At 38.6% G+C, this 17,573-nt stretch overlaps 3 protein-coding genes across 3 annotated transcripts; 2 read left to right on the top strand and 1 right to left on the bottom strand.

The window, feature by feature from the left end:
* Window positions 1-225: 225 nt before the first annotated feature.
* LOC131785461 (TBC1 domain family member 24) lies at window positions 226-4,005 on the top strand (the record flags this gene model as incomplete). The annotated part of the gene is made up of 9 exons (XM_059102345.2): window positions 226-620; window positions 1,236-1,549; window positions 2,304-2,429; window positions 2,547-2,646; window positions 2,807-2,892; window positions 3,038-3,208; window positions 3,344-3,429; window positions 3,609-3,681; window positions 3,946-4,005. Coding segments are annotated over exons 1-9 (1,401 nt in total), but the record flags the coding sequence as incomplete, so codon positions are not given.
* A 4,513-nt stretch (window positions 4,006-8,518) lies between these two features.
* LOC131785430 (ATP-binding cassette sub-family C member 4-like) lies at window positions 8,519-12,977 on the top strand. The gene is made up of 5 exons (XM_066173093.1): window positions 8,519-8,649; window positions 9,033-10,258; window positions 10,373-10,937; window positions 11,484-11,617; window positions 12,064-12,977. Exons 1-5 carry the CDS (start codon window positions 8,519-8,521, stop codon window positions 12,975-12,977), a joined length of 2,970 nt encoding a protein of 989 aa, XP_066029190.1.
* A 52-nt stretch (window positions 12,978-13,029) lies between these two features.
* On the bottom strand, window positions 13,030-17,522 carry LOC131793045 (RNA/RNP complex-1-interacting phosphatase-like). Its single transcript, XM_059110457.2, has 10 exons — window positions 17,397-17,522; window positions 16,447-16,522; window positions 16,230-16,279; window positions 16,003-16,102; window positions 15,713-15,792; window positions 15,582-15,628; window positions 15,436-15,496; window positions 15,266-15,312; window positions 14,683-14,758; window positions 13,030-14,550 (listed from the first exon to the last, which is right to left on the bottom strand). The coding sequence occupies exons 1-10, from the start codon at window positions 17,519-17,521 to the stop codon at window positions 13,989-13,991; spliced, it is 1,224 nt and encodes a 407-aa protein (XP_058966440.2). The 5' UTR covers window position 17,522; the 3' UTR covers window positions 13,030-13,988.
* Between the last annotated feature and the right edge of the window lie 51 nt (window positions 17,523-17,573).

The raw sequence follows: 17,573 nt of genomic DNA, 5'->3' as shown, positions 1-17,573 counted from the left end.
GATGAAATAAGAAATTACACGGAATTAGTGAGAAGCGATTGACGGCATTGATTTCGAAGACAGGGTTCTAAATATATCTTGATTTATCAAAAAGCGATCTCATGATTTGGACTGCAGAAGCGTGTTGTGTGTATCGTGAAAGACGCGTGTACAACTGATGGTTCTAAATGCTTCAGTTACTCCTTGTGAGCACTTGTTAATCAGTAGACATCAGCCGTATAGCTGCGTGTAAATAATGGAATTAATCGAGATAAGCGGTACGTTCTTCTCGCACTGGGTAGAGAGTTCTTCTTCAGATATAAAACTGCACAGAGAGGACTCCAAAACGTCCAAAGGATCCAGAAAATTATCAAGATCGAGAAAAACATCTAGACAAGATTCGAGAACTTCTGTCTCCAAACTCTACTTACCAAAAGCAAGATATTCTGAGGATGAATTTAAAGAAGCCTTACAAATGTGGATACAGCATCCAGAGCACGAGGAAACCATGCAGTTGAAGAAACTAGTTAGACAAGGTGTCCTTCCCAAACTCAGATCTGAACTGTGGAAGGATTCTAGCGGTGGAGCTGACATCATTTTTAACTCTCCTCACTATTATGAAGAAATGATTGATGACATAGGTGAGCTATCAGTCATTGTCTCAACATTACTGTGTTACAGTGAAAATTAATGATTGTGGGCAGGATCAACAAAAAAAAAAAGCAGCAGTAACCAGAGACATGTTCAGAGTCACAGTGGAGAAACATAATTTTGACCTCTTGCATGCAAGCAGGCATCCTACATGTAGATAAGACTGATCTTTCTGTAGATTTCAAGGTCTTTTTCTTTATATCTTCAACCTTGAGACTTGTGATGTTTGTCAAATTCACTTACAAAGACTTTCTTTGTTTGAACTTTTGTATACTGACTGACACAAAAATTTTGGTTGTTTCATTGACTGACTGGCTGACTGTCAGGTTGCCTGACTGTCTGTCTGGCTGCCTGCCTGACTGTTTGGCTGCCTAACTTACTGTCTGGCTGGCTGACAGACTGACTGTCTGGCTGATTGACTGACCGACTGACATAGGGATAGGGTATGGTTAACCTACCTTTGCAAACTTTATCTCAACCATACCAAATGTAAAAGGATGACATTTTCAGCATTATTTTATAAGGAGCAAAGTCTCTGTATGTGACTTTAAGATCATTGTCTTGAGACTGACTGATTGATTGATGATGTAACCACTGTTTTGCAGGTATTCAAGTACCCTCCAGTATACCTTCAACAATTTTTAGTGGCAACAGAAATGTTCCTTCATACCTATTATCACCAGATGGAGAGAAGACCTGTCTAAAAGTCCTTTATATCTTGTCTCACATGCACCCTGATATCCAATTTGCTCCTTTGGTTCCACCATTAACATCTCTTTTCCTTCATTTCATGGAGGAAAATCTTTGTTATACTTGTATGTCTGCTTTAGTGAATTCTCACCGCTCTATGTTGGACCAAAGTCAGAGGGCCTTTGCTGTGATGGCAAAGACATTTCAAGATTCTTTGAAGTCTTATTTTGTAAGTTGATTTGTCAATGGGTATTGCTAAAACTTTTGCACCAGGCCATTGGATGATTTTTTAAATATTTGAAAACTATGTGAAAAATTTTGTGTTGAGATTGGTACAAATTATTTTCTTTAGATTTTTATATGGTTTTAGCCCTTCACACCCTAACACCAGTATGCATATTCTCCACACTGTTCTCTGCACATTTACTAATATGCTGACAAGGAGAATTTCTCTAGCAATCAAGAGTTTCTTTAGTTGGTGATCATTTCCATTATTCTCATGACATTAATGTGTGATTTAGTGGTGATATTGTTGGGAGAAATTAGATGCTAGTCACTCTTAGGGGTTGAAGGGTTAATGGTACTGTTTGTGTATTGCCTAGGGTTGAAAATGAATAGTTTAAAATGAAGTTTAGATTGAATTGTTTTTAACCCTTTCTCTCCCAAGATCTCATTAGTGATACTCCTTACTGTCTGCCATACAATTCTTATGATTTAGGGTGGGAGAATTTGGTATTGAATCAACTAATAATCCCTTAATTGATATTTTTCATTATTCTCATTACTTGTCTGCTTGATATAGTATTAATATTATAGGGAGAAATGCTGTCCTAGTCTTTTCCTTTGCTTCATATACATTACAATAATCCTTAAACAAAGGAAAAAAAATCAAATCAGTTTGAAATAATTCTAGTTTAAACTACTACATAACAATTTGTGATTGTTCCTGTTTTTTTTTTTTGTTGTTGATTCTATGAACACAGATGCCATCTTACAAACAGATCAAGGAATTTATTGAAACAGCAAAGGGAGAACAGTTGCGTAAAAACACTATTCTTATTCCTGATTGGCTTATCTGGATGTTCCATTACATTGATTTTTGGACACTGGTAGGTGCAGGGTTTTGTTTTTGTCAAAGTTTCTGCATGACATCAATAAGTTTAAATAAAATAATTTGTCTTTTTATGAGCACTTAGTTCAGTGTAATTTTTTTTGTCTTTTTTTAGGTCTACATTGTTGATAGTTTTGTTGTCCAAGGACCCAAAGTTTTTGTGCGTGTTGGTTTGATTGTATTCAGTCAGTTTGCAAAGTTTATTGAACAAGAAGGTACTTTGAGTTATTGATTATATTGATGCAAATTAATAAAGGTATGAGGATTTTTTAATGAGATATTCATTGCCCTTTTGTAGTTAATCATTGCACAAAAAGTGCTGGGTGTTGTTAGAGTTATGGCTTTGCAATGGATCAGATCTTTTTCATTTTAAAGCAGAAGTATCAGAAAATGGAAACCTAGAGGATCTGTTTAAACAGTTTGCATCACTTATGCCTTTGAGGGGATACAAGCTTCTTCAGGTTAGTGATTTTGTATGGAGAAGTGGACAGCTCAGGACAACCTTCTCTTGAGCTGTCCAAAATGATACTGTTATCTCTCTAAGCTTGAATGTTTGTTTTTACTCACCCAATTTTATTTCTTATTGTCTTTTTTGTCTTTTTACAGGCAGCTTTCAGAATTCGAGGTCTCTCAAGGAAACAGCTGGAAAGACTGAAAAGTAAAAATATAACTTTATTGGAGAACAGATTGTTGGATGTTCCTCAGCAGACCTGGGCACCAGTTCAGACCCTGACTGTGTTTGCAGTTAAAGGTTCCAACTTGCTATCATTACAAGAGGTTAATATTGCTGCTAATTAACCCTTTATATGTTAAAAGTGACTAATATCTAATTTTTCCTCTTTAGGACCTCCTGAAAACCCTCAGGGCTCTCTGGGTAAAGATTTCTTATTCCTTTAATCTGTTTGTTTACAGTGGGAGTTACTGTCATCATGGCTACCAGACAGGTTACGCATTAAGAGACCTATTTGCTTGTTCACCACAGACACTGATGGATGCAGGTATTGTGTAATACCATAAAGCTGAACTCTTTTGTTGTATATAGGAGTCATAGGCACAGATTAACTTATACAGAGTTTAATGAAGATTATTTTCTGTCAATTTTTAGGTGATATATTTCAAAAGATTCCTCCTCTCTTTAGGTATTGAATTTGTGAATTAGAGTTTTATTTTATTTCAGTATAAGAACTTTATACAACAAGTGTGAAGGTGATGACGAGACAGTTCTTCTAGTCAAATCATCTGTTGGTGAGGTGAGATGTCAAGTTTTGTGTTAAATCATCAACTGTGATGAAAAGTGCATAAATCTGGATCACTTTATTGTTCTTTGGGCTATAATGCCTCCTGTGATGCCTTCATTTTAATGGCCTAAATCATCCGGAGCCAATTACAGATTTATTTCTACCTGTGAAATGGAATCCTTTCTGAAGGCATTTATGTGGTTTCTGTAGCAGATCAAACATTCTCTTGATGTCAATTGGGCTTATTATTAATTTGTGTTTTATTATCAGCCACAGATCATTGGAGGTTGTTGGTCACATCCAGATGTGAGTGAGAGAACCACAGGGGCCCCAGAAACTCTTATCATATTTTGGTTACTGGGGAAAGTTTTGTCTTTAGGCCTGGGAGAGTCCCAGGCTCTGTTAGATATTTATGGACAGGACTACAGAAGGAGGGCCCAGGTACCAAGGATTTGTTTATTGGCTGGAGATGACAAATGTTTCTCATGATTGGGGGAGGGTGAGTAATGACAATTGTTTTAGGACTAGGGACGGGTAAGTCAGCTAAAGTGGTATGGGCAAAGAGTTTAAAGCAGATGTAGAAAAATTATGTGGTGCTTGTCTGATATACCAGACTGAATTTTCTTGTTGGTTTGTTTGTTGTTTCTTTTTATAACCTTAAACCAAGCACTGTTATTTTTCAGGGGTGATAATGCCATATGGTTAGATAATGAGCTTTGTCGGGGACACAGTGGTCCAACTGAGACATTTGGCAATGAACAACTCCTGAGACCCAAGATTTCCTTTGTGCCAGAGTTGAAGTGTTTGGTTTTGTCCCAGAAAGCTGATCAGTGCTAAGAACTTCAATAGCCTGTTAGTTAATACATACATTTTAGATATCACTCATTCATATTATCATTTTAATACTAACACTAATATCAGTGGTTGATGTAATTGTAAGAATGAAAAAAAAAGTCGTATTTACCAACAAAAAGGACACACTTAGTTGTTCCAAAAATGATCCACAAATTTGAAAATGCCATTTGGATCCAAAATGGAAAATAATTTTTGTTACTTTTTTCATAATTGCTTTACCAGGTAATACTCATAGTGATCCTTCTGGAATCCTTAAAATGTTTTGTGCAAACATTTTGTATTACATTACATTTTAACTGTAACAATATGGCACTAAGGGGGCTTTCTGTTATAGCATGTTAATTATGGTAAATCCATGCATTTTTATGAAGAAAATCTTAATGGAAACTCAAAGCTTGATGTTATCAATAATTGTTTAAATGCATGGAATTATAGGAATTTTTAATTATTTATTAGTTATTACACAGTGATTTCCTAGGCAATATCAAAGAGCGGTCTTGATTAATTTATGATGTGAATTGGGAAATTGGATGCAGTAATATGCAGGAAATGAACTTCCTACCAAATCATAATTACTTTTTTTGCATAATTTTACAAATTGTTTTAGTTCCATTTGTCTGATAAAATTATGAAATTGATACAAGTATGGAATATGATCTGTATGGTTGAAAATTATTACAGTTTAATGTGAGATTAGTTAATTTTTTTATTCCTTGCAGGTTTTAGGAATATCTGATTGAAATACATGTAATTCAGTGTTGTTTGAGGGGTTTATTTTATAACTGTAGATTTCATCGCTGTATTAAATGCAGTCTAAAACATGCAACCATCGTTGAGGTCCTTTTTAAATTCTTCGCAAAGGGATAGTTTTTTTTTTAACTTCTATGTATTGTTTAATTATTGGAATTTTTCATATACATGTTTTTTCCAAGGTGTTAAACATTTAACTGTATCATTCCCGGCAGAAATTTAAAACCACCTTCATTCCTTAAAAATTGAGGGTTATATTTTATGTAGAAGTAATTTATTGTTCAAATCGGATCGGTCTTTCGCATGTGCCAAAAAAACAGGTAATGGCAGGTTGATCCAGCCTTTCCCCCGCCTTCCCCGAGAAAGATTTGCGCGTCTTGTGAGACCTTAAAAATGAGCTCCGAGGTGCACGCGGTGAGAGAGAGAGGAAAGAACAAACTTTGGTGGGGATTTTTAAACAAAAATTGAGTAACGCGCTCTTTAAAATGGCTTAACTAGCGCAGGTGACGTAACGGAAGGTGGGGTTGGGGATAATATTAAAAAATGAGGTGAATCGGAGAGTGGGCGCAGGAATTTGTAGCTGATCGCAGGGGGAAGGTAAAGCTTACCGTAGAAGAGTTTATCAACTTCTTACTTACCATTTCCCAGGCGGAGAGCATTCTTACAGGTAGTACAAACCCAACACAATTGACGCATTGACTAAAAGGGAAATGCAGCGTCCTATTCTACAGCTATTATATTGAGCTGACAGCTTGAATTGTAATTAACCTTCAGCAAATTCTGCAAAACCCCACAGACTTTGCGATGATTAAACAAAACTTTTAGAAAGCATCTTTGTCTGCCAAACTATTTAAGCGTATTTGCAATCCGTCTCTTTTAATCAGTCCTTTTTAACTGAGTGGCCAACTGAAGAGCTCACAGAAGCCAGATGGACCATGCCAATTGAGCGAAAAGCTTAGAAGGTTACCCGAGGGATTTCCAAGTTATTCTCTTTGTCATGTTTCGTGCAGGACTGAAGCGTGTGAAGATTTTTTAGAGAACCTCTTAGTTTTGAGTACTGGACGCTATCGCAGTTGTCATCCTAACAAATACACTGATCAGAAATACCTTTTTGAGTACCACGATGGACTAGACTTGACCCCATTGGAATTCATCTCTGAGGTAATTTAGTTCCCTATGACTTATAAATGCGTCTTCATTTTATCCCCAACAATGAAAAGCTTAGAACTAAAAGGCAAAAATTTCACTCTAAAAATCGCATGAAACAAAAATTTCGTTCAAAACTTCCAGCGATTTAGTGCACTGGGTAAGCTTCAAACCGCCATCAATATCTAGCATCAACATTTTAAGATGGCAAAATTTTTCTCCCGACTGCAAGGTCATCGACACACATACCACTTTCAGCGACGTTTAACTTAAAACGCTTAGAATACAATCATTAGATTTTTACCGTTTTAATAGCAAATGTTTCTGCATTCTCTTTGCAACCTTGAAACCTCTCTTTCTTTGCTATACTGGAAAAGATAGAGTGGGACTAATCATGTTGCTCCTTTACAGAAGAATTTACATAAACGAAGAATCTACAGTTTTTGTCATGGTCCATTTGTCTAACGACAAGCCATAAGTTAAGTCAAACATCAGGAATTTTTCCTCGCGGCTGTCGGATAGTCATTTATTATCGGTCTTCTATTAATTAAAAGTGAGAAAATGGATTTCTCTTCTAAATTTGTGTATATATATATATATATATATATATACATATATATAGGGTAGATCTTCGAAGATTGATCTTGGAAAAAAAAGCATTGTTGTTTTTGATCAGCAGACCATAGCACCATGCATTGTTATGACAATGGAGTCTGAAGCAAGGTAATGTGCTGTTACCAACTTAGTTGGTAACGTAAATTGGCGAATGATTCGCTCTGACGAAGGGCTAACACAGAAATGTCTGCTTTGAAACCCTTTGAGGTGGCCACCTTACGTTATTAGCTCGTTTGATAATACCAAATAACCTTTTTATACTCTCCCACCGACGCAGCAACACAGTTTCTTTAGAAGTTTACTCCTTTATTGTATTGAAAATTCATGCCGCTTCGTCAGTCTTGTCTCATATGTTGATTGATCGAAGGATTTTCTTTTGTGAATTATAAGCTCTTCGCCTAATTGAAAGTACTAAAAATCAAATCATTGTTTTGGTTATACCAACGAGCTCTTAATGGGATTTTTTTTCCAGATTCCGATGTTAAAAAAGGCGCTATGTTCAATGCCACACCTCAGTACTCTTATAACAAGGTCCCTATGGAGGTACCACAGGGAAACAAGAAAGATGCCCCAGAAGAACTATCATTTTGGTCACGTGTGACGTTCAGCTGGGTACTGGGAAGATTGAATAGTGCCCAGGAATCAGTTGATAGGCTCGTTCCCGGGCAACGCTCGACTTTCTGGAACTGGAGAGACCTGCGTGACATATGGATGAAACACGCGCGATCAGCACAAGCGCGGGACAAAGCGCCTCGTTTGTGGAAAGTCGTCCTCTCTTTTCTGAAAATTGAGGGTTTCACTCAACTGTTCTTGCTTCAGATCTCCATTCTTTGTGCACGTATTCTACAACCAACCATGTTCTCGTTTGTGTTCACCTCAGACCCATTGTTCGTTTCGCCTGTACCGTGGTATTGGGCCGCACTCACTGGCTATGGCTGTCTGTCTCGGTTGAGGGTCTGGTGCGGAGTCATTACTCTTACTCTGCTGAAATGACAAGTGGGTCGGTAAAATCTGGTCTGGATGGTTTGGTATTTGATAAGGTAATCCTTATACAAACACGCGAATGCTTCTGATTTATAAACTTTTCTTTCTTCCTCTTACTCTCCGGATGTGTTCACTCGGTGAATCGGTAGAAAGATCGGTATACTTTTTAACTGATCATTTTGTATCCATTTTGATAATAGATCAAATCAAGACCTGAAAGATTCTAAACTAACTACAACTTTGCTTTTCAGGTTATGCGCCTCAAGAAAACTTCTCTTGTTCATTATACGAGTAGTCACGTGGTTAACTTGATATCCAAAGATTTGGATTCTATTGGTTCATGTGTCTATTCGGTACCATTCCTCTTCACCGCGCCTGTCGAGCTACTGATTATGTCTTGTTATTGCTTGTGATGGTTGGCTGGGAGGTTCTGTTGGGAGTTTCCTACATCATGTTCTGTACATTTTTACGCTGTGGGGTGGGGAAAGTGTACAAAAAAATGCACCTCGGCACTGCGTTTTTCAGTGACCAGCGGATCGCCCTGTTGAGCGAGGTTATTTGTGGTATAAGAGTTATAAAAATGAACGTGTGGGAAGAAGTGTTTGAGAAACTGCTCGGGAATAGTCGCAGGTTTGTGTCACGGATACTTTCCATTTACAATTAGTCGGATGGTCAGTCAGTCAGTCAGCATGTCAGTCAGTCAGTATCTTCGTCAGTCAGTATCTTCGTCAGTCAGTAAGTCTATCAGTCAGGCAGTAAGTCAGTCAGTCATTCAGTCAATTGATCAGTCAGTCAGTCAGTAAATGAGTCGGTCATTAAGTCAACCAATCCGGTAACTTTTAAACTGAGTTATCTGTCAACCAGCCTCTGGTCAGTCAATCGGTAAGGCAAACTGTTAATGTCTCAGTGACATGTTGAGTCCACAGGCAAAAGCTAATTAAGCAACCGAACAGATCCTCCTTACTTACTTGTTTTCTTAATTTTATTCTTAATATACGTGTTTTTCTTTCCAGGAAAGAGCTGCCTTTCATCAGGAATAAAACGCTGGCTCTTGGTGCATTTGTATCCGTTCAACAAGCCGTTCCCATCATAGCCTCTTTAGTTTCCATAGTAACATTAATGATGAGTGGAAAAGAACTCACCCACGAGAACGTATTCTTGATCATATTAGTAATGTACATACTCGAGTCTTCATGCGGTGAATCTTTTGCCAGAGGAACAGATGTCCTTGTAAGAACACTTGGCCTGCTCGATAGAATAGAGAGTTTTCTCCTAATAGACTTTCCGTTGTCATCGTTTTACGAAAACGTAGCAAGTCGTACGAGTGAGGTCCCTCCCTCCGACAAACCTCCGAGTCTTTCTTTGATTGGAGTTTGCTGCGAACGCGAATGTGAGTTGGTGGATATTGATCTAAACTTCGTCACTTTTAACTGCGAAGGTGCACAACTTGTCGCACTCACAGGGCCCCCTAAGGAAGGGGCCGTTACTTCACTGTTCTGTGAGGCTATACTGAAAGAAGTTCCACTTTCAAGGGGGCGTATAGTCCAACATGGTGACCTCGCCTACGTTGGCCAAAAGCCATGGATATTTTCAGGAACTGTTCGGGAAAACATTGTTTTCGGGGAACCTTACATCAAAGAAAGCTATTCAGCTGTTTTAAGAGCTTGTAAACTGAATGAAGCCATGCAGTGTTTACCGGATGGTGATATGACTAAAATTGGCCATGGTGGTTACAAACTAGCACTTAGTCAGCAGGAACTCATAAACGTAGCACGCGCATCTTACTCATCAGCGTCCATCGTCCTAATGGATAATCCTCTTAGTCACGTAAGCATCTCAGTAGCCAATCAGGTCTTCGATGATTGCATCCTAAGTTTTCTCTCGTCTCGTCTGCGTGTCGTGGTGACGGGTAGAGCAAGTTTCCTCGAGAGGTGTCCACGTGTGTTGCTGATGGTTGATGGCCTTATTATCAGAGAGGGATCACTCGATAACATTCGGGAGTCTGGTGAAAATCTCACGTGGCTGAGGACAGACACTATCCATGAGAGAGAAAACAGTGGAGTGGTCCAACAATCCTTGTCTGGTGGAATCCTTTCCGCGAGTTTGAGGGAACCAAGCGTCAAAAATATCACTGATCGAGATGCTGAAGGATTTTCTATCTATCTGAGATATGCGAGGCAAACAGGATGGCTTCCATCACTGTCAGTTGTAGGTTTCCTGTTAACATTAACTCCAGGAGGTAAGGAATGTCTATTCAGAAATATCTGCTTCGAACCCTACCTTAAAATGATAAATAATCCACAATATTTATATGCTGAAAGCTGTATTCGATAACGTTGTTTTCCTCTTTCAGTCGTCCTCGCAGGTCTTGGAATATGGTTTGCACGAATTGCAGATCTATCTCGTGATTACCACTACCACCACTTCAGTTTGTCTGCAATAGTTGTGGGAGCCTATGTCATACTGCTTCTTCTTAGAGCTCTGTTTCTGCTCTTGTGTGGCCTTCGATCGTCCATGCGCATCCACGACAGAGCTATTTCTACACTGCTTAAGACATCAGTCCAACATTTTGAAAACGAAGAGAAGGATGCTTTCCTAAGAGTATTTTCTAAAGATGTAGAATGTTTGGACGAGAAGCTCCCCTCCGACATTCTGCAGTTGGCACAGTCGGTGGTAGAACATGCTGCAGTGGCTGTTATGATCACGCTAGTAGCTCCGTGGACGGTGTTTGCTTTCATACCCGCATCTCTTATCTCATTTGTGGTTGGGAAAAAATATCTCTGGTTGGAGCGACAGGCCAGAGATAATGAAAACAACACCTTAACGCCCCTGATGATATATTTTTCGGATACTATGATGGGTGCGGTCACCATTCGAGCCTCTCAAAAGGAAAGCTACTTCATGAAAGAGTTTTTCAGGTAAGTTTTGTTATTGATGTCACGACCTACCTCCATGTAATTGAGGATATCCTGTCTATCATTTCGGAATTCATTTTACTTCAGTCGGACAAACGTTTCAGTCAGGGAACAGTAATGGATTATTGCCTAGGGAGGGGAAGGGAGGTCGGAGGATTTGCGGGGAGATCACATGGCTTTCAGGGGGGGACGGAGGGTAGAATCGGTCGTCACTAACAGAGTGTGAACAGGGGAGAAGAAAAAATTGACTGCCGTCATTAAAATACTACAGAACCTTAGGGGAGGATCAGATAAATTTTATCGTAACAAAACCAAAATCATAAGACCCCCACCCAGCATGTTTCTTTTAAACAAATCCGTACAGTGAAGTCCCATTGTCTCGCACTCCTGTTCTCTCCGCGCCTCGTTTCCTCGAAATTAGGCCTCTTGTCGGGCGTGGACCGTCCCATTTTCTTCTGGATATCTCGACGCATTTTCACAGATCTCCAAGAGGTTTGCGATCGTACCGTGTGCCGTATTGCTAACTCGTAAAACTTTCTGATTATCCAGATTGCAAAATCAGCACATGACGGCAGTATGCATGCGGTCAGCGGCGGAACAATGGTTGGCAGTGAGACATTTAGCTGTGATGTCATTGACCATGTGTGTTGCCACTGTGGTAGTCATCTTCACAAGCAACAACAGTAAGTGTAAGTCATGATTGACTGATAAATGAAACTAAATAACTCCTAAATGACTACGTCGAATGTTTAACTTGCATCCCAACTTGACTTCTGAAAGTTAACGGACTCTAATGGAACCCGGTAGATATGACCGCCTTCCGTCAGGAATATTTTAGTGGTATTAAGGAGATATTAGATGGGGTTACACTGAAGAACTGTTGCCCCCCCCCTCTCCTCTGGAACCGAAGCATTTGTAGCTAATTCTCCAGCTTATTTGCAAACATTTCGTCAGATGTGACTAAGTTACTTTTGGTTTTTGTCCGGGAAAAATTGAAGGGAATCGTTGAGGCAAAACCAGCTTACCCCAGCTAGGGCTTGAAGGTACGGTATTGAGTAACTAACTTCTTTGAAGCATTTACCAACATACATAGTGCTGGCTGACCAGGAACGAATTTTTTCTTTTTCAGCTTTTGTCGCTCTGTCGTTGACATTTGTCAGACAGCTTGTTGTAGGAATTGCTATTATTCCATTTCTCGTCAAAAACATAGAACAGGACATGACTTCAGCGGCCCGATTGATGAGTTTCCATGACATGCGCTCCGAGTCTAGTCACCAGAATGACACGAAGCTACCCGAAGATTGGCCGAAGGAGGGCGCCGTGTGTGTCAGCGATTCCTTATTGTCTCACACCTACGGTCGTCGACGGGTATCATTTGAAACGTTGTCTTTAAGCATTGAGCCAAGAGAGAAAGTTTGTATCATAGGCCAAAAAAACGCAAAGACGATCTCCTTTGCTTCTAAACTTATGCTTCTGTCAAAAGGATCCCAACAGGAGGTATGGGTCGATGATATTTCACTAGCAACGATTAATCTCCGAGAAGCGAGGAAAGCTTTCTGCACACTTCAGCAAACACCATTCATTTTTACGGCTTCAATACGAAAAAACCTTGACCCGGAAGAGAAACATGAAGACGAAGAGTTGTGGAACGTTTTGGATACCGTGACAATGAAAGAATATGTGAAAGGACTGCCTGGGGGGCTAGACTACATGATGACACAGTCTGTGAACTTCTCCAATTCTCGGCTGCTGTTGTTGTCTCTCGCTCGTGCGATACTACAGAAGAAGAAAATCGTGATTTTTGATGGAGTTGTCTCAGGCGTCGACTTCACCACATTGCGCATAATCCATAGTGTTGTCAAGAACCAGTTTGCCAATTCTTCAGTGATCACGGTTGCGTATGGACCTATTGGACTGGAAACAATTCTGCACCACGACCGCGTTGTTGTTATGGAACAAGGGAGGATTGTGGAAATGGATAGTCCAAATGCTCTACTTGCCCGGAAGGGAAGCTTACTGTCAGAATTTCTTGCCCCCACGTGACAGTCACATTGTATACCCGAAAGGCTCCGCAGCGGTGCCCGAGACTTTGAAATTAGTAATTTACTTTTAATAATAATCAAACATATAATAGTCAAAGAATACTCTGCTTTCCATGTTCGTGAGTACACCAGCCCTTTCAGTATTGATTTCAAATGTATAAAGCTACGTTGCCTGTAATTTTTTGCCAGTTTGTATTTCAGTGTCATCTGTTCAAATGTTTTTAAGTGTTCCATCACTTCTAAAATGTCAGCTTTGTTTTTAAATAACCAAAATCAGAGCAAGTAGACCAGAAGTAAATTTTTCAAACTGTCTTGAGGACGTAATTAGTGATTCTCTTTTTATCTGGGTGACTGCATCTGTCCAAAGAATTTAGCGTTTCAGAGGGAAAATAGTTGTTAGCTTTTTTCTTTCTCATACCCAATCCTTTTGAAAACGTATTTATACAGATTTAAATAAAATTACTCTGGTCGGTTTTCAGCTATATTTTCCACTCCACCTCTAAGTATAAGATACATATCATAAAATCTTAAGATATCAAAGCGTCCTCACCTATTACTAGCACTAAAAAAATCATTTTCAACGTCGTGACAGTTTTCTATTGAAAAACTCAGCTTATATTCTAAACTGGGAACTGTTTAAAGTAAAAAGACTAATATTAAGGTATAACTGAGCGATTAAAATTTTTTTCGATTAAAATGTGGTAGCTTGCAATACACGAATCTTAGGGCGCTGTCGAAAAGGCTGTCGTCTGGCAGAAGTAATCCTAATGACTGGAAGCAACAACGAACCAACTACCTGTAGCTGGTTGAAAGGAATGGAAACAAGTCGCGATTGATTCTAGTCATAGTTAGTCATAGTTAGTAGAGTCCCCTCTACTAACTATGTTCTAGTTTTGAATCTGATCGTTCGTGAAGGTGGCATGACTTAGGAAACCCATCACGGCACACTAGATCATCTAAGCCCTTTGAAGTAAAAATAATAATGAACCTTGACCTTTTAGTTTTAAGAACGTTATTTTCTGCGCTGAGCGTATGGCTTCGGTCGATCCCTAACTAAGGAAGTTCTCTTTACGTGATCGCGCCTGTAAGAGTCCTCTCGACTTCTTCTAGGTCGACTGGAGCTTGCATATGTTTCATATTCCCTACCATATTCACAGTAATTATCAGAATAAAAATAACCATCACCGTGATCATTATAATTCCTTTCGGGATAATTACGATGGTCACGTTCAGGATTATAATAAGTTCTATTAGAATCATCGTAGCGAGAATAAGTATCATGATCATCTTCCCTGTGTCGTTCGCTTCTAAACCTCCTTTCCGTGTAATGTCTACGTTGGGTTGGGGTGCCTGTAGGTTGATAACGATCGACTTGTTGATAACGCGATCTGAAGTCGTTGTAACCACTTGTACTTCCCCTGATGTAGTTAGAAGATCTCGAGTTTGTTTTGTTCTCTTCAAATGCGTCGTTCCTTGAGGCATATCTTGAGTTGGTATGGAGATGTCTTGGTCTGTCAAATTGAATTTCGTCCTGTTTCCGGTTATCCCCAACACGAACGAAAGACGTGAAATCGCTATTAAAAGTGACAAAATTTCATACAAATTTAAATGGTATGCAGGAAGTGGCTTGCCATACATTACTTTGTGACGTGTATTTATCTTAGCGTAACAAAATCGTGTAAAAAGAAATTGAATAGTTTACTCACAATTCGGGGATTTTTTTATGAAGATCCTCCAGGTAATTCTCACGCTCCATATCATGTCCTCGAGCTTTATTAAATGCTGGAAAAGTAATTAAGAACAAAAAAAGTTTCTAAGTGTTATTCTAAATTCATTCATCACAACAGTAGGTCTCAACAGGTTGGAAATAAAAAGCAAGTTCGCAGATTACTTTCAGAAACAATCTGGTCAAAGAAGAGATGACGGCGAAAATAGCTATTTTCCTTTTAGGTAAATGAGAGGTTTACTCAGTAGAGCGCTTTTCGATTGAGTATCGTAAAACCAAAACTAGAGTAACCACAACAGCCAATCAGAAGAAAGAAAAATACCTTTGAGAGCCAATGAGAACTCAAAGTAAAACAAGGCGACTGTGCGGGAAAACGAGGGCGACCAAGTCGTAGTAGTGTTAGCTTTGAATTTGATTGGTTGAGAGAGTAGCGGGAGTTTTCAGGACCAATCACAAAGCAAAGTCACGCAAAAGAGAATCAATCTCTGATTATTCAACTTGTGTAACACTCATTGTAGCGTTATCTGAAAAGATTTTGTCTTTGACCTCACAGCTTATTGTACCTTTGATAGCCTCTTCAGGGGTGTATCCTCTGCATTCAATAAGATATCTAAAATGAACAAGTGGATTCATTACATCAGTTGAAACTCAAATGTTGTTCTTCGTTGAAATAGAATTTCCCAATCACATAATGAAATCACTTTTTGTACTATTGTATGTCACTTCTTCTCACCTACAAACTACATAACCACTTCTGTTTAGACCATGAGTACAGTGGACCCCAACAACAGCATCTGGAGAAAAATTAAAGATGGTAACATATCATATGGGATTCAACAGACTAAAGGAGTAAACTGTTTGCACCATTATGTTTCTCACCTGAGTTACTCCTCTTATCCAGAAAGCTGCAGACCTCAGTCTTAAACCTTTGGAAGAATGTAACATTGCTTTTTAAATGTACCAAGAATGGTTATCCAGATCCCAATTACATTATTCAAATTATTCCTTACCTTTTTACCACATTTTCATCTGGAATTTCTTTTCCAACACATTTGATCTTGCAATGAAGTATGCCATGGTCAGAGAGCTCCTTTAACAATATATGATCAATAAATCTATTACTGTTTTGGTAGAAATCATGATGCCTAACAACAAAGCTTGTCTAATTTTCAAGATCTTTCAATGTGAACACCGTTGCAATAACCTTTAACTTATTTTTCCTCCCACAGAGTTGCTGTATTAAATGTATGAAAAATATGTATGAAAAAAAGAAGCTAACATTATTCTTTGATCTACATACCCTGTAATTATAATATCTGTAAGTGTTAGTGAAGTCCACAACCATTCCAAGTTTTATATGCTTTCGGTTGAGGCAATTCAGCAGATCCATCGGTGTAAACCTTAAAAAAGATTAAAAACTGATGAAAGATATTGAAAGCGCAGTTTTTAAAGTGTGTGATGAAAAAATGTGAACAGAAATTTTAAAAAATTAGCATCCACATGTCTAGTAAATAACACTGTACCTACCTTTCATGCGGTTTGATTCCATTGTCTTGATCACTTTCATTGTCATATTGCTGCAACAAGATAGTATTTCTAAGTAAATTCAAAGCCCTGTCAGTTCTAAGATGTAGGGTAGTGCTAAAAAAGACAGCAGTTGGTGATTGTTTTCAGTACTGATATCTTGACAACATGAGCGATACTTCATTTCAGAAATCACTAACATGTTTTTATTTCACCTTACATGTGACAAAGGTGTCTTAAATGCAATAATTCTCTCTCCTGGTATGGGTACCCCACATGGTTTATAGTCTCTCCACCTGTTATAAAATAAATCAAAGTCATTGCTGATCATTGCTGACAAACAATCTTAACATTTCCTAACAAATTCAAGGGGTTTTAAAAGGTTTTTTTAAAATACGTCAAACAAACCTGTCTTTTAACATTATATGTGAACAAAAATATGTTCATTTTTGACCACTTGGTTTGTCAGAAGGGGGTAAGATTATGAAGAAAAAGAGGTGCTGCATTGGTGGGGGGGGGGGGGGGCACTACAAGATAGTTTAGTTTTGTCAAATGAATTGGCAACTGTCAAATTAAATTGGCCACCGTCAAAAGTTTCTGAAGATGCCTTTTTGAGTCTCAGCCCTTTGTAGTATGCCACTAATCCAAGAAATAGGAGGATAGTGTGCTCGTGACAAGACGATTAAAAAACATCTTTCTCTACATAGGTGGATAGTTATCAATTTTGTAGCATGCAGGTCCAGCTTACTTAAATCGTGATACAGTTCACTGAAAAAGTAGTTCCTTCTCATATCCAGATGGTTTTTATGGTATCTTTTATAATAGTAATGTCTTTTAGAAAGGCATAACACCATTCCATTTTATGATGATAATGACTGATGACGTTCTTTAAGCCTTTTACACCATAACGTCAGTATGCATCTTCTCCACGCTGTTCTCGACACATTTTTTAAGGTACTGACATGGAAATTTAATCAACAGTCAACAGCTGCTACAGTTGGTGATCATTTCATTTACTCTCGTGACTTTATGTTTGATTCAGGGGTGATTAAGTGTGGAGACACTTAATCAATCTATAATGGAAGATTGAAGACTCATGAAGAACACCACACAAACCAACTTGGTCAAAGTTCCTTTTGATATAAAGAGGTAATAAAAATATATACTCACTTATCAGGTATCCTTTTGTCAATAACTACCTCTGTATTCATTTTCCTGTAAAATCTAAGCGAAGTTAAAGATAAAAGCCTTCCTAAATACACAAATCCCGGAAGCTCTCGTGAAAAGCGAAACATCATCGCCGAAAACGAGAAGGAATGGGAACAAAGCGAACGCGATGGAATGCCC

The sequence above is a fragment of the Pocillopora verrucosa genome, chromosome 1 (assembly GCF_036669915.1).
Source record: "Pocillopora verrucosa isolate sample1 chromosome 1, ASM3666991v2, whole genome shotgun sequence".
In the NCBI taxonomy this organism is placed as follows: domain Eukaryota; kingdom Metazoa; phylum Cnidaria; class Anthozoa; order Scleractinia; family Pocilloporidae; genus Pocillopora; species Pocillopora verrucosa.
Note: the sequence above shows the minus strand (reverse complement) of the source record. Positions and strands in the feature narration are given on the sequence as shown.